At 51.6% G+C, this 11,514-nt stretch overlaps 1 protein-coding gene across 1 annotated transcript; it reads right to left on the bottom strand.

Moving 5' to 3' along the window:
- Positions 1-4,802: 4,802 nt before the first annotated feature.
- Positions 4,803-7,187, bottom strand: LOC119357507 (probable cystathionine gamma-synthase 2). Its single transcript, XM_037624430.1, has 5 exons — positions 6,534-7,187; positions 6,229-6,432; positions 5,997-6,083; positions 5,570-5,892; positions 4,803-5,166 (listed from the first exon to the last, which is right to left on the bottom strand). Exons 1-5 carry the CDS (start codon positions 7,185-7,187, stop codon positions 4,803-4,805), a joined length of 1,632 nt encoding a protein of 543 aa, XP_037480327.1.
- Positions 7,188-11,514: the final 4,327 nt, after the last annotated feature.

Genomic DNA, 11,514 nt, shown 5'->3' with positions numbered 1-11,514 from the left:
AACCCGTGCGGGAGGAAGGAGAAGGAATAGATCCAGCAGTCCATCTCGCTTAGATCGGACGGCTGCTAGCCTTTTGGCCGGTGCGCCGGCGCAGAGTGCTGGCCTAAAAAAAAGGAGAACTATTAAAATCACCCGACTGATTTTTTGCGGATGTTGTAAACTGCCTCTCACGCGCGCCACACATCCCTGCGGGTCGTTCACTCCTTATCCTTATCTTTTCCCAGAAGAAGCATGAGCCACTCGTTCCTTTCCTCCTTTTCTTCTTCCTTCGAGCAAACATGCTTTCTCAGCGGACGGCGCTCTCCAGCAATCCCAGTCGTCGCTCACCTCGCGTTGCTGTAGGGCTGGGCTGAGAGGACGCTCCTGCCATGGCCAACGGCGGAACCGCGTTGGTGATGTGCGACCACGTTGCAGCCACGTCGACGGCAGAGCTGCGTTGGAGCAGAAGCTGCTACGAGCTGCTGCCATGACGGGCGGCCCGCGGCACAGCGACGGCGAAGCTGCGTTGCAGCAGCAAAGAGCTATGAGCTGCTTCCATGCCGAGCGGTACAGCTGCATCGCAGCATGCAGCAGGCGAATGCGTCAATGAAGCTTTGCCGGTGCGTCAATCAAGCTTTGCCGGAGCTCCATTGAGGCCTCGCTGGTGCGTCAATGAAACTTCGCCGGAGGTCCAATCAAGCTTCGACGGGGCGTCGTCCCTGCTGCGTCCTAGTATTTTCGTCACACTCGGTGTTGCTACGGAGCAGCATCATAGTAGCCGGAAACGGGGAACGGTGGGCCGTCCCTCGATCCGGATTCATCGACCCAGAATCAGATTCGGGAACGAGGGTCGATTCGGTAAGATTCGATGCGGATTCAGCGTTTCCGCAGCCGGATTCGACAGTCTTGGTTCTTGAATCGATCGAGTAAGTAAAAGGTCAGCCATATCAATCAGAAACTCCTCGTTTTACTCTCTGCCCCGTTCTTTTCCACTCCCCTAAATAACTCCTCGTTCTGCTCTCCAATTACTTCAAGGCTGCTAATAAATTTTTCATTGGGAAGGAGATGATTTATTTTAGTCTTCATGGATCGACGGGAGATGACCAACTAGTAAAGATTCACGTTCCTCGTTCCATGGTACCGTACCGGATTCATAGTACCGGAATTGATTGGATCGCGTTTCCGCTTTAGAAAAATCGTTCTAGAGATGTATACCCCCGTTGTACCCTATTTTTTCCAGCCTCCGACTCTCGTCCCCCGTTCCCGTTCCTCGTTCCCATCATACCGGAAACATGGCAACTATGAGCAGCATCCGGTGGCTCTTGGTGCTGCGATGCAGCGGTCGCCGGCGGCTCCGGTGATGCGTGCCTACGCTGCTCTGTATCAGATGGATGAGGATTGGAGGAGAAAGGCCCAGTTTGTGTCGCGCGATGGAACGATCATCGGTGCCGGATCGAACGGAGAAATCATCAGCAGCCGCCACTAAAAAAAACTACATTCTATAAGAAGTTTCCAACTGAACTACTACTTTTTAAGAAAAAAAATATCTATCTAATCGTTTATTTTCAGAAAATCATTTTTAGGTAAAAACTAAAACATAAAAACACACAATGACTCTTAACTAGTTTTTTTTTACTATAAACAAGCCTGCTGGCATATTTGCACGGCTAAGTCTACGCCATATACGCAAAGTGTACATCTTGAGGAAACACATTCATATTTTTGCAGAAATTATTTCATCATAACTATAATAGATTCTTCCTTGCAAAAAAAAGTGTACGAGATTCCTGCCTATGAATTGTCCATTGAAATTGAAGACCTATGGAAGCAGATGGCTTATATAGGAAATGTTGTCTTTTATATTATTCTCCCTTTTTCCTTTTCCACAAGTCATGGGCCACTAATGGGCCACACTAATGGGTCTAAACTTTGGCCACTAGTGATCGATCATGGAAGGTTGTTTTTCCGGTAGTGGTGCTGCATTGCCTCAACTTCCTCTACAGGTTTGTATACACAGTGGTAATTTCGTGATTTGTTAGTGGTGCCCCATCGTCAGTTTGAAGTTTTAGGCTCACGTGCTAGAAATTTATTACTAGTGTAGCACGTATTACTAAACAGTAAGATGGAGCCACCTAGAAGCCACCACAGCAATTTGGCATTGTCAACCGTCGGATTATGCTACAAACGCGTCAGATCTTCTGGTCGTCCAAAGCCTCCTTCCGCGCGCTACGCTGACCTGCGTCCTAAATGGGCTGCTGCTCCGCGGACCAAGTAGGCTTGCTTTTCTTTAATTTAGGGTTAGTGGGCTTGATAATAAGCGGGTTAGTAGTAGAGAGGAGACCCAGAATCCAAAAAAAAGTAGATAGGAGACCCGCTCGACCCTCTAGATTGCTACTCTTTCCTCCTGACCCATCTCTCTCATGCGGCATCTGACAAACCCTTGGCCGCGCCGCCGCCGCTGCCATGCCTTCCCACTCCACTCCATTAACGCTGAAGTAGGGGAATTATGCAGCAACGCACAAGAATGCAAGAGGAGCAGCCGGTATGCATCATCGATGCAAGACGGGGCTTCCCTCCTCGCCCAGCCGCCGATCTCGCCCACCTGCTCCTACCTTTCCATCGGCTTGTGCAGACATTGAGGAAGGCCTTCGCGGAGGTGTGTTGTGTCCTCTTCGTTGCAACCTTTATCTCCTCTTCTCATTTGTCGACACCAAATCCTAACCCAATTGCCATTTGAGATTGTCTCCCCAATGGGGAAGAAGGGCAGCCGTTCTCACATGTTGATCTCGGTCGATGGTGAGAGTAGGGGTAGGGCTGGACACGAGCTGAACCGAGCCGAGTTTTCAGTCCGAGCCTGGCTTTGGCTCACCTAAAGCGAGCCCAGCTCGGCTCGGCTCGCTGGTTGAACGCGCCTGCTTCTGGAGGCTCGGCTCATTTTGCCTCTGGCTCAGTCTGGCCCGATCAACTCGTATGTGCACTGCTATGTGTGTCTACACCTGTGCAGTACACATACAAGTAGGCAGTAGCAGCGCATGTGCATACTGTGTGCCTACTATAGGGGTGGAGGAGACCGGCTACAGGCAGTCGTGGTTTGAGTTCTTCAGGTCATGGAAATATAGACATATTTTTTCCCATGCTGCAGCTGCACTGCCCATCCTGCATCTTCATCTTGGAGCAGATCCTATCTTATTGAAACTCAGCACATCATGCCGTGAACCAGTGATGCCAGAATGACCATCAACTGTATAGGATGAAGGTGAATGCTTGGATGAGGCTTGTCTCTCCAAGCCTCCAAGGTACGTTGTCTGTTAGCTTTGTCATTTAATATCTCATGAACAATGCAGGTAATAACTCATCTACGAAAAGTGTTGAATTTGATCAACATTTAAACTATTCATTGTTGTTGCCAGTTTCTTGGCATGAGTAAAATAGTATTATTTGTGATTCTTCTCACTCTATTTACCATGACTCATAAATCAGAATCAAAAATGCAAAGTTCATTCTTCTGACACTATTTATCCTGATTTAATTTCTATCATATGCTTCTACCAACTTTAATTTATATCTTTATTTTCTATGAAAAATTGCGGGCGCGGCAACGCGCGTCTTCATGATCTAGTCTCTATGGAAACTATGTAAAACCTTCTATCTGAAACCACACCACAGCGCAGGTCGCTTATGTGGAACTGACTGTGATATGCCTCTTCGAGGGTAGATGATCTGCATGTGACTGGCCACAATACTTCTATCAGCGATGCTGGCTTGAGCCAACTGACCAATATTGATAGGCGGTTAGGAAAACTGTCAAAAACAAGGTTTTGAACCCGTGTATAAGTAATGGCCATGACTGTACTAGCGTGAGAGAATGTAAGGTATCTTGGATATTTGAATTATTTTTCTAGTACATACGGTGCCGAAGCATATATGACCTCTCCTCTAAAGTTCATACAAATTATCCACCTGTTAATGCTGGAAAAAGGGCTTGTACCTAGCTAGCTAGATTAGTTCCACAAGAATAGTCCTAAATCTTCTCGAGGCCTTGGAGAATGTCATCCTTGAGATCCTCAAACTTCTCAATTCCAAAGCTAAACCTCACCAAGTTGTCCTTGATCCCATTCTTGGCCTTCTCCTCGTCGCTCTGACCCCTGGTGTAAATAGAAAACCATGCAATTGTAAGTCAAATATTCTCCCCACAATATTACTGCAGCAGTTTGGCTCCTCGCGTCGCCCCCGCGGGCGACCCGGGGGGGAAACCCTAGCCGCCGCCCCTCGAGTCTCCTCCTCCTCGCCGCCGTCTATAGTGCCACCGGGAGAAGCCTGGCCGGCTGGGCAGCGACGGGGCTTCTCCCCATCCTCTCCGTCTTGGCTGGCGCGGGACAGCGGGATCCAGAGGAACGTCGGGCGAACGTGGGGTCCGGCGGCGCGGTGGGCGGGTCTCCCATCGGCGTCGTGCGCGGCACGGTGGTGGCGACTTGCATGTCGTGAGGTGGTGGCTGCGTTGGCCTGACCGGTGGTCGCTGGTGCCGCCGGATCCAGATCGGATCCATCTGGATCCTTTCTTCGGATTGCGTCGGCCGCCGCGGGGTGGTGATGATCGTCGCTGGCCACGTCGGATCGTTGGATTCGGCGTCTGGAGATCTACAAGGAGTTCTTCTCGATCCTCCTTTCTGGTGGTTGAGCCCCATGGCTCTTTCATCTTCGCGGGGTTCGGATCGTGGCTTCCCAGATCCGGAGTACACGGAGGTTTGGTGGCATAGGATGGGGACCGGAGGAATCTTTGCTCGACGTGTTCGGCCCGGCATCGATGACGTCACTTGACGCCGTTACCCTTCCTGGAGGCGAAGCCGCGGTCCCCCCCTATCCACCCCCAAACCCCTCCCAGACGAAAGTCCAAAATTCAGTCTGGATTGGGCGGCGGCGGCGTCCTGCGCGTCGTATCCTCCATGGAGGCGCCGTCTTGGGAGGAACTGCTGTTCGGGGAAGAGATGTTGTGGATGGTGGGCTCCGAGTAGCTCCAGCAGTGGCGATGGTGTGGAGGTTGCCAGGTGATGCGGCTTTGTATCTACCGCGTCATTGACGACGAGTGGTGGCGGCATGGTGCAGCTGCATATCGACGACGGATGCGGCTGGATGGACGAGCGTAGGGTGGTCGAGCTGTTTGGCGCCATGGTGGCGTCGACGGCAGGCCTGGCAAGGTCTGTGCGTCAGTACCTACTCTGGAGATGGATCGGTGGAAGAAGGCGGCGGCAGCCTCGGTGAGTGCGCCGGACCAGCGTGTGACCCAGTCCCGGTATGTGGCTAGGATGGGGCATCCGGCGTTAGATGTTAGGATTTGGCGCGATGTCTGTTTGCTATTAGGTTCGGACATTTGGCGCCACTGCATCAAGGGGGTAGGAGTAGCGACAGATGTTGTCTAGATGGTGGCTTCAGGCTTACTGATGTACTACTTTGTAAGGACTTTTATGCTTAATAATTAATAAAGTGGCCGTATGCATCGTCCAGATGCAAAGGCCGGGGGTGCATCCTTCTTTTCTAAAAAAAAATACTATTGCATATTGTAAGTTGCAAGAAGAGAAATCCGAAGACATACCAGAAGGACATAACGGCTGGCTGCTGCACGAGGCTCTCACACCCACCGAGTGACGTCGCGATGAAGGGTATCTCGAGAGCATCAATGAACCTCATGACACCGTGAAGGTCCGATGCCACCTCGAAGCTGATGATGCCGCCAGAACCGGACATCTGGCTCTTGGCGATGTGGTGCCACGGGCTGGTGTTGAGCCCAGGATAGTACACTCGCTCAATCATTGGATGGTTCTCGAGTAGGCGCGCCATGCGCAACGCAGTACGGTTCTGCGTTTCCACACGTAGCGCCATCGTCTTGAGGCCGCGTATTATCATGTAGGCTGCATCCTGGAGTAATTAAGTTGCATTGTAAGAGGGTAGTTTTAACATCTAGTTTTTCTTGAATCAGAATGAGCGTTAACATGAACTAGTTGATAGATACAAGTACATACGGGACTAATGGCGCCGCCGATGTTGTGATGCCACACTCGTATCCTGGAGATGAGTGCATCGGAGCCACTGATGCATCCTGCGATGACCTGAAATGGGATGGCACGGTTAGAAGTCTTGGGTCAATTGATGAACACACATGGACATACTAGTGGTCTGGGCAATAAAGGAGCAAAATGGCTGTGCAATTGTGTACGTCTATGAAAAGACATGTGACCTAGGGTAGCTACTAACGTCGTGATGGCCGGCGATGTACTTTGTGGCGGAGTGAACGACGATGTCGGCCCCGAGGGTGAGTGTCTTCTGATTGATGGGCGAGGAGAGGGTGCTGTCGATGCACACCAGAGACCCTTGGCGGTGACACAGCTCCGCAACAAGCTTAATGTCGATGCATTTGAGGTGGGGGTTCGTCGGAGAGTCAGTGTAGAAGAGTGTCACCTGCATCATAGCCAAGCATCTCAGAGTCAGAAACAATCAACATGCATGCATGCATGGATCCCTTGATTATACTCCTATATGTGTTGTGGAAATTGACGTACGTCGCCCTGGTCAAGAACGGCCTTGAGCGTCTCCGTGTCGTTCAGCTCGACGAATGTCACCTTGACGCCCATCCTAGAGAGCTTGTCGTGGATGAAGGCACGCGCCTCGCTGTAGCAGTCGGCGGTGGTCACCACGTGGCCAACGCCTGGTGGCACTAGCGCGAGCAGCGTGGCAACGATGGCGTTCATGCCGGAGGACGTGACCAGCGTGGACTCGGCCCTCTCGAGCGCACTGATCTTGTCCTCCAGGACCTTCACCGTGGGGTTGCCGTAGCGGCCGTACTCAAAGCTGTGGCGCCGTCCTTCCTTGAACGCAATGAGGTCGCGCGAGTTCTTAAACCAGTGCGTCGTGCAGCTCACTATCGGCGTCGTGATGGAATCTGTGCCCACCATACTGCCCATCTTCTGCCCAGCGTGGACCACCAGGTTCTCGTCGGAGGGAGTAGCACGCTTCGGCTTGGGTGCCGTTGAGGTTGCGACGACGGCGTCTTCCTGCTGCTGCAACACGGGCACAAGGTGGTGGACGCAATGAAGGGTAGCATCAAGGAGCGCCTCGGGCTGGGGGCTCAAAGCGGTGGCGTGCTTTGAAGAACGGAGAGCGCGGGGTTGCTTCGTCGGCGAAGCCTTCTTGACGAGGGACGATGACGGCGCCATCACTTAGTATGCTGGGAGGAATATAGCTAGTGCGAACAGCTGGAATCGAAGTGATTAGCCAAACTCGGCAGTGCAGCGTTGGAGAGGAAGAGCTACTTGCTTGTGTTCTTTCTTACCTTAGGAGAGGAAGAGCTCCGTCTATATATACATATACTGAGGGATCAGTCTGACTCAGTGCGCGTATATACATAGATCTTTTCTTCCAAAAGAAGGATTACCTCTGCCTCTGCATCAAGCGATGAACACACCATCTTTATTAATTAACGTGGTCTAGCATTCTACCCATAATAGTTGGCCACACAATCACGATTCATAATGAAAAGATGGTTTTTCGATCGGATGGGATGGGTTTCTGTCGTATAGGTTTGGCTGCTGGTACGCGTCGAATTACCGTTCGACCCAGGTTTCCTTTTTCCGTCCGTCGAGGGCACGCAATCAGGCTTGGCTGCAGTGCAGTTACGCGTCGAGCTTTTCCAGTCAATGAAACCAATAACCAGGTCTTTCTTGGATCGGAAACTACCGTGGTCGCGTGCACGTTTCTCTTTCTTCTTTTTTTCCCTCGAGACGAGACGACGGAAGTTGAGCGAGTCGAGCCGTCGACTTCCTTTTTTTTTGCCCGACCCGCAAATCTCTCCTTTTTTCCCCAAGAAAAAAAAGCTTGCATTTTAGCACGCGCGGGACGTTTTCGTGCGCTCCAGCGGAGACGGGAAACTAGCGCGTGCATTAAACCATTGCGCGCGGGCGGGAAAAAGCGAGAGCTTGCGCGCTAGATTTGGCGCATTGCGTCCGGCGCGCCTATAAAATTGCAGCGCTCTCTGCCGCTCTCTCGTTGCTCCCTCCATCGGTTTCTCTCCTCGCCGCCGACACGTCACCACCGCGCCACTGTGCCGCCGCGCCGCCGGAAGCTTCGGGCTACCACGGCGTCCGTGTGTGTCCGTCCGGCACCTACTCCGCCGAGATTCGGTCGGGCGATGTCCGCCTCGGCCTCGGAACCTTCAACACCGCCCAGGAGGGCGCCCGCGCATACGACGCTGCGGCGTGGCGCCTCCGGCGGTCCCGTTGGGACATGAACTTACTGTACGTGGCAACGCAGGAGCAGGCGCAGGAGTTGGCGCCCGCGGCTATTATCACCAACGAGAATCGTCGCGAGAACCGGAAGCGGGAGCGCCATCTCAGCCTGGCCTAGATGAACGAGGAAGCAATGGCGTTGTGGCACCAACGCTTCCCGCAAGATGTCATCAACGAGCAACAGTTCTTCGCCGAGAGGAGGGCGGAGAGGGAGGAGAGGAGGGAGGAGCGAGCCGCCTATCGCGAGGACAAGCAAACGCGGAAGGCGGTCGCTAAATTCAACATCGCGCTAGGAGATGCGTCGTCCTGGGACTCCAATGTCAAGCGGTTCCTTAACACCTACGCTCCGACGTCGGAGGAGGACATCACCGTGGTAGAGTCCGAGTCAGAGAATGACGAGTAGTAGTAGTTTTTCGTTTTATCTATCTACGTAGGAGAAGACTATGAACTATCTATACACTATTTTGTATCGTAGAAGCAGGCTGTGTGACTATCGGAGCCAAATGTGTATCGAATCATAGTTAAAAAAAGATGAAATATAGCGCGTTTGTTGGAGCGGCTCCGGCGCACTTTATTTTGCGGCGCCGCTGAAGCCAGCACACTGCCGGGCGCAAAATCTGGCTCACCCGACGTTGTATTCTAATTTTTAATGCGCCGCGTGTTGCATGGCTGTTGAAGATGTTCTAAAAGTATAAATAGTAATGTAAACACTTTTATATTTCTTAACAGAAGGAGAAGAATACGCATGAGTGTGCGCACTTATGCATTAAAGAAGCACGGGTGGATATGAGTACCCAAGTCCACATCCAAGGTTCAGGTTACAACCATGCTCAAGCTCCAACACACGTAGATGTAAAGGTGACTGCTTCACTACTAACCAACCGATAGAACACGACATTTGTCCCCGCTCGCCTGCATCATTCCCGGGGGAGGGCGGCACGGCCGAAAACCTAGCCACCACCGCCCCCACCCCCCGCTCCCACCTTGCTCCCCTGTCGCTGACAAGGGATGCCGGCAGGCAAAGCCTGCTCGGCGGACGGCGGCGGCGGGGCTTCCTCATCGTGTGGCGTGCGGCTTTGGTCCTGGACGGAGCTCCACTCCTGGTTGCGGCGGGGCGACAATGGGCCCTCTCGTCGATGCAGGCAAGCCGGGGCGGCGGCCCCGGGCAAGGTGGAGGCGCTGCTCCTTCCTACTCTCTCTGTTAAGGGTGTACGGGGCGGTGCTAAGGCGGAACGCCGTAGATCTGTCGTCCGGCGTCCGGATCTAGTGGTGATGGCACTCTGGCGTGCTACAGTGGCGGAGCTGTGGCGTGCAGCGGCTGCTGGGCGCACTGGGTGCTAGAGTCCCCTCCCTCGGCTGGGGGAGCGGCGGCGAGCCGTAGTTTTTGGAGAGAGAGAGAGAGACGAGCGCGGAGCAGGCGGCGTTGCTGCATGGCGGGCAAAGCTTCGTGGGCGAGAGGAGAGGAGACAACAACCACGCCATTAATTAATACTGGGATCGAGTAAAAATAGTGAAAACAGGTGGAATCAATGTGATCAACCATGCTCAGACCAATGAATAAATTGTGTGCTGAGCTCTAAAGAGGAACAACAGTTCGTTTATGGTTCTGCAATCTGTATAAGGTGGTGTCTATAGATACAGTCAGATCAGTCTGGTTCTGAGCGCGTCCATCCTTAACTTATCTACGTGTCTGCGTACATATAATATTCCATCGTCCCACTCGTACATGTGGCTCAGTCTCGCAAGCGTGTAATAAGGCTGCGTGGTAATTAATTTAGCACAAATAAGGCATGTGATTTGTTAGCTGAAACATGGTAGTAGGATTAAGAAAATGAACTATGGGCCAGGATGACTCTGAGCAAAGACAAAAAGTCGAGGCCAACAGCTGCGTGTTCTACACTACATACGCGCTCGACAAGAGCTCAGCATACAAAGTTGGGGCTGTTTGAGCTTACTAGTCGTGCCAGACGAAACAAAAAATTAGTCCGCGGAAAGTTGCAATCTAGCTTGAGCTCTATGACACCCTGTAATTAGTACAATTGAAAAATCTGTTAAAATAAAATAAAAATTTGAAATTTTGTGGCATTGATTATGACCAAATGTCTTACGTGTCTGCAAAATTTGGTGCCCATATGACCATCTAACAGCTCATGACAGAGAAAAAAACACACTCTTTACTCTGATAGCATCTACACCGTAGAATGGGTGGCATCGAAGGGAAAACTAGCATGCAGGCTTAGCTGAAACTAGTGGGAGGACCCCTGCCGTTGGAAACTGCCTGCAAAAATAAAATAAAATAAAATCTGTTAAAAATAAAATAAAAATCTGAAATTTTGTGGCATTCATTATGACCAAATGTCATACGTGTCTGCAAAATTCGGTGCCCATATGACCATCCGACAGCTCATGACAAAGAAGAAGAAAAACACACTCTTTACTTTGATAGCATCTGCATGGTAGAATGGGTGGCATCAAAGGGAAAACTAGCATGCAGGCTTAGCTGAAACTAGTGGGAGGACCCCTGCCGTCGGAAACTGCCTGCAGTTTGGACAAAGTCAGCAAAATCAACAGAAAACAATGCTACTTCGCTACCACCATTAGCTTGAAAACACGAAGATATCAGAGGCAATCAGTCTCCAAATGCAAGCTAAAAGTTTGAGGCATCATTTCTCATCCCAAGATTCTTCTTGTGGCCAACTCAAAAAAATATAAAAAATTTGTGGATGGGGCCCAGCCAAGTTATTTCACTTTCTGTAATAACAATCTTGATTAGCTTCACTCCTTTTTCAAGGCTTTTCTGACCTTGGACTTTATGCGACAACGCCCACAAATCAATATGACTGTTGTCTTCAGCTGCAACCTTATTCATGCAACCAAAATCATAGCTAAACCGGCAGCGTATCGTCATCACGTCCTCGAGACCACTCCCCCTTCCCCCTACCCCACACACGTCCATCATCCTTGGGAAACTTGGGCCTCTCCTTGTTCACCTCCACACCGCCAGGGTCCACCCTCTAGCCTCACCAAGCAGAGACCCCCCTTGCCCCGCCTCGTGTTGTCTGAAATCGGCGCCGAACCCGCCTGCAGGAAGGCAGTTCAGCCTCGTTGCGCACCTCTGCGATGGCAAACCACAAGCTAGTGGGTTGTGCGGCGGGGCAAGGATCCATGTGGCGCACGGCAGTGCGCTGATAGAAGATAAACGGAAAAGGAAAATAAATAATGAGCCAATTATAGCTCGGTCCCTTGACACCGAGTACAA

This window comes from Triticum dicoccoides, chromosome 2A, assembly GCF_002162155.2.
Source record: "Triticum dicoccoides isolate Atlit2015 ecotype Zavitan chromosome 2A, WEW_v2.0, whole genome shotgun sequence".
In the NCBI taxonomy this organism is placed as follows: domain Eukaryota; kingdom Viridiplantae; phylum Streptophyta; class Magnoliopsida; order Poales; family Poaceae; genus Triticum; species Triticum dicoccoides.
The sequence above is the reverse complement of the archived record's forward strand: the minus strand, read 5'-3'. Positions and strand labels throughout refer to the sequence as shown.

Bases quoted from the DNA above. Each gene is read 5' to 3' on its own strand.
- LOC119357507 (XM_037624430.1), bottom strand. From the start codon at position 7,187: ATGGCGCCGTCATCGTCCCTCGTCAAGAAGGCTTCGCCGACGAAGCAA. The intron at 6,084-6,228 runs GTTAGTAGCTAC...ATCCCATTTCAG, and splicing joins ACATCGCCGGCCATCACGAC to GTCATCGCAGGATGCATCAG. The intron at 5,167-5,569 runs GTATGTCTTCGG...AGACCTTGCCAG, and splicing joins CCAGCCGTTATGTCCTTCTG to GCCTGCCGTCGACGCCACCA.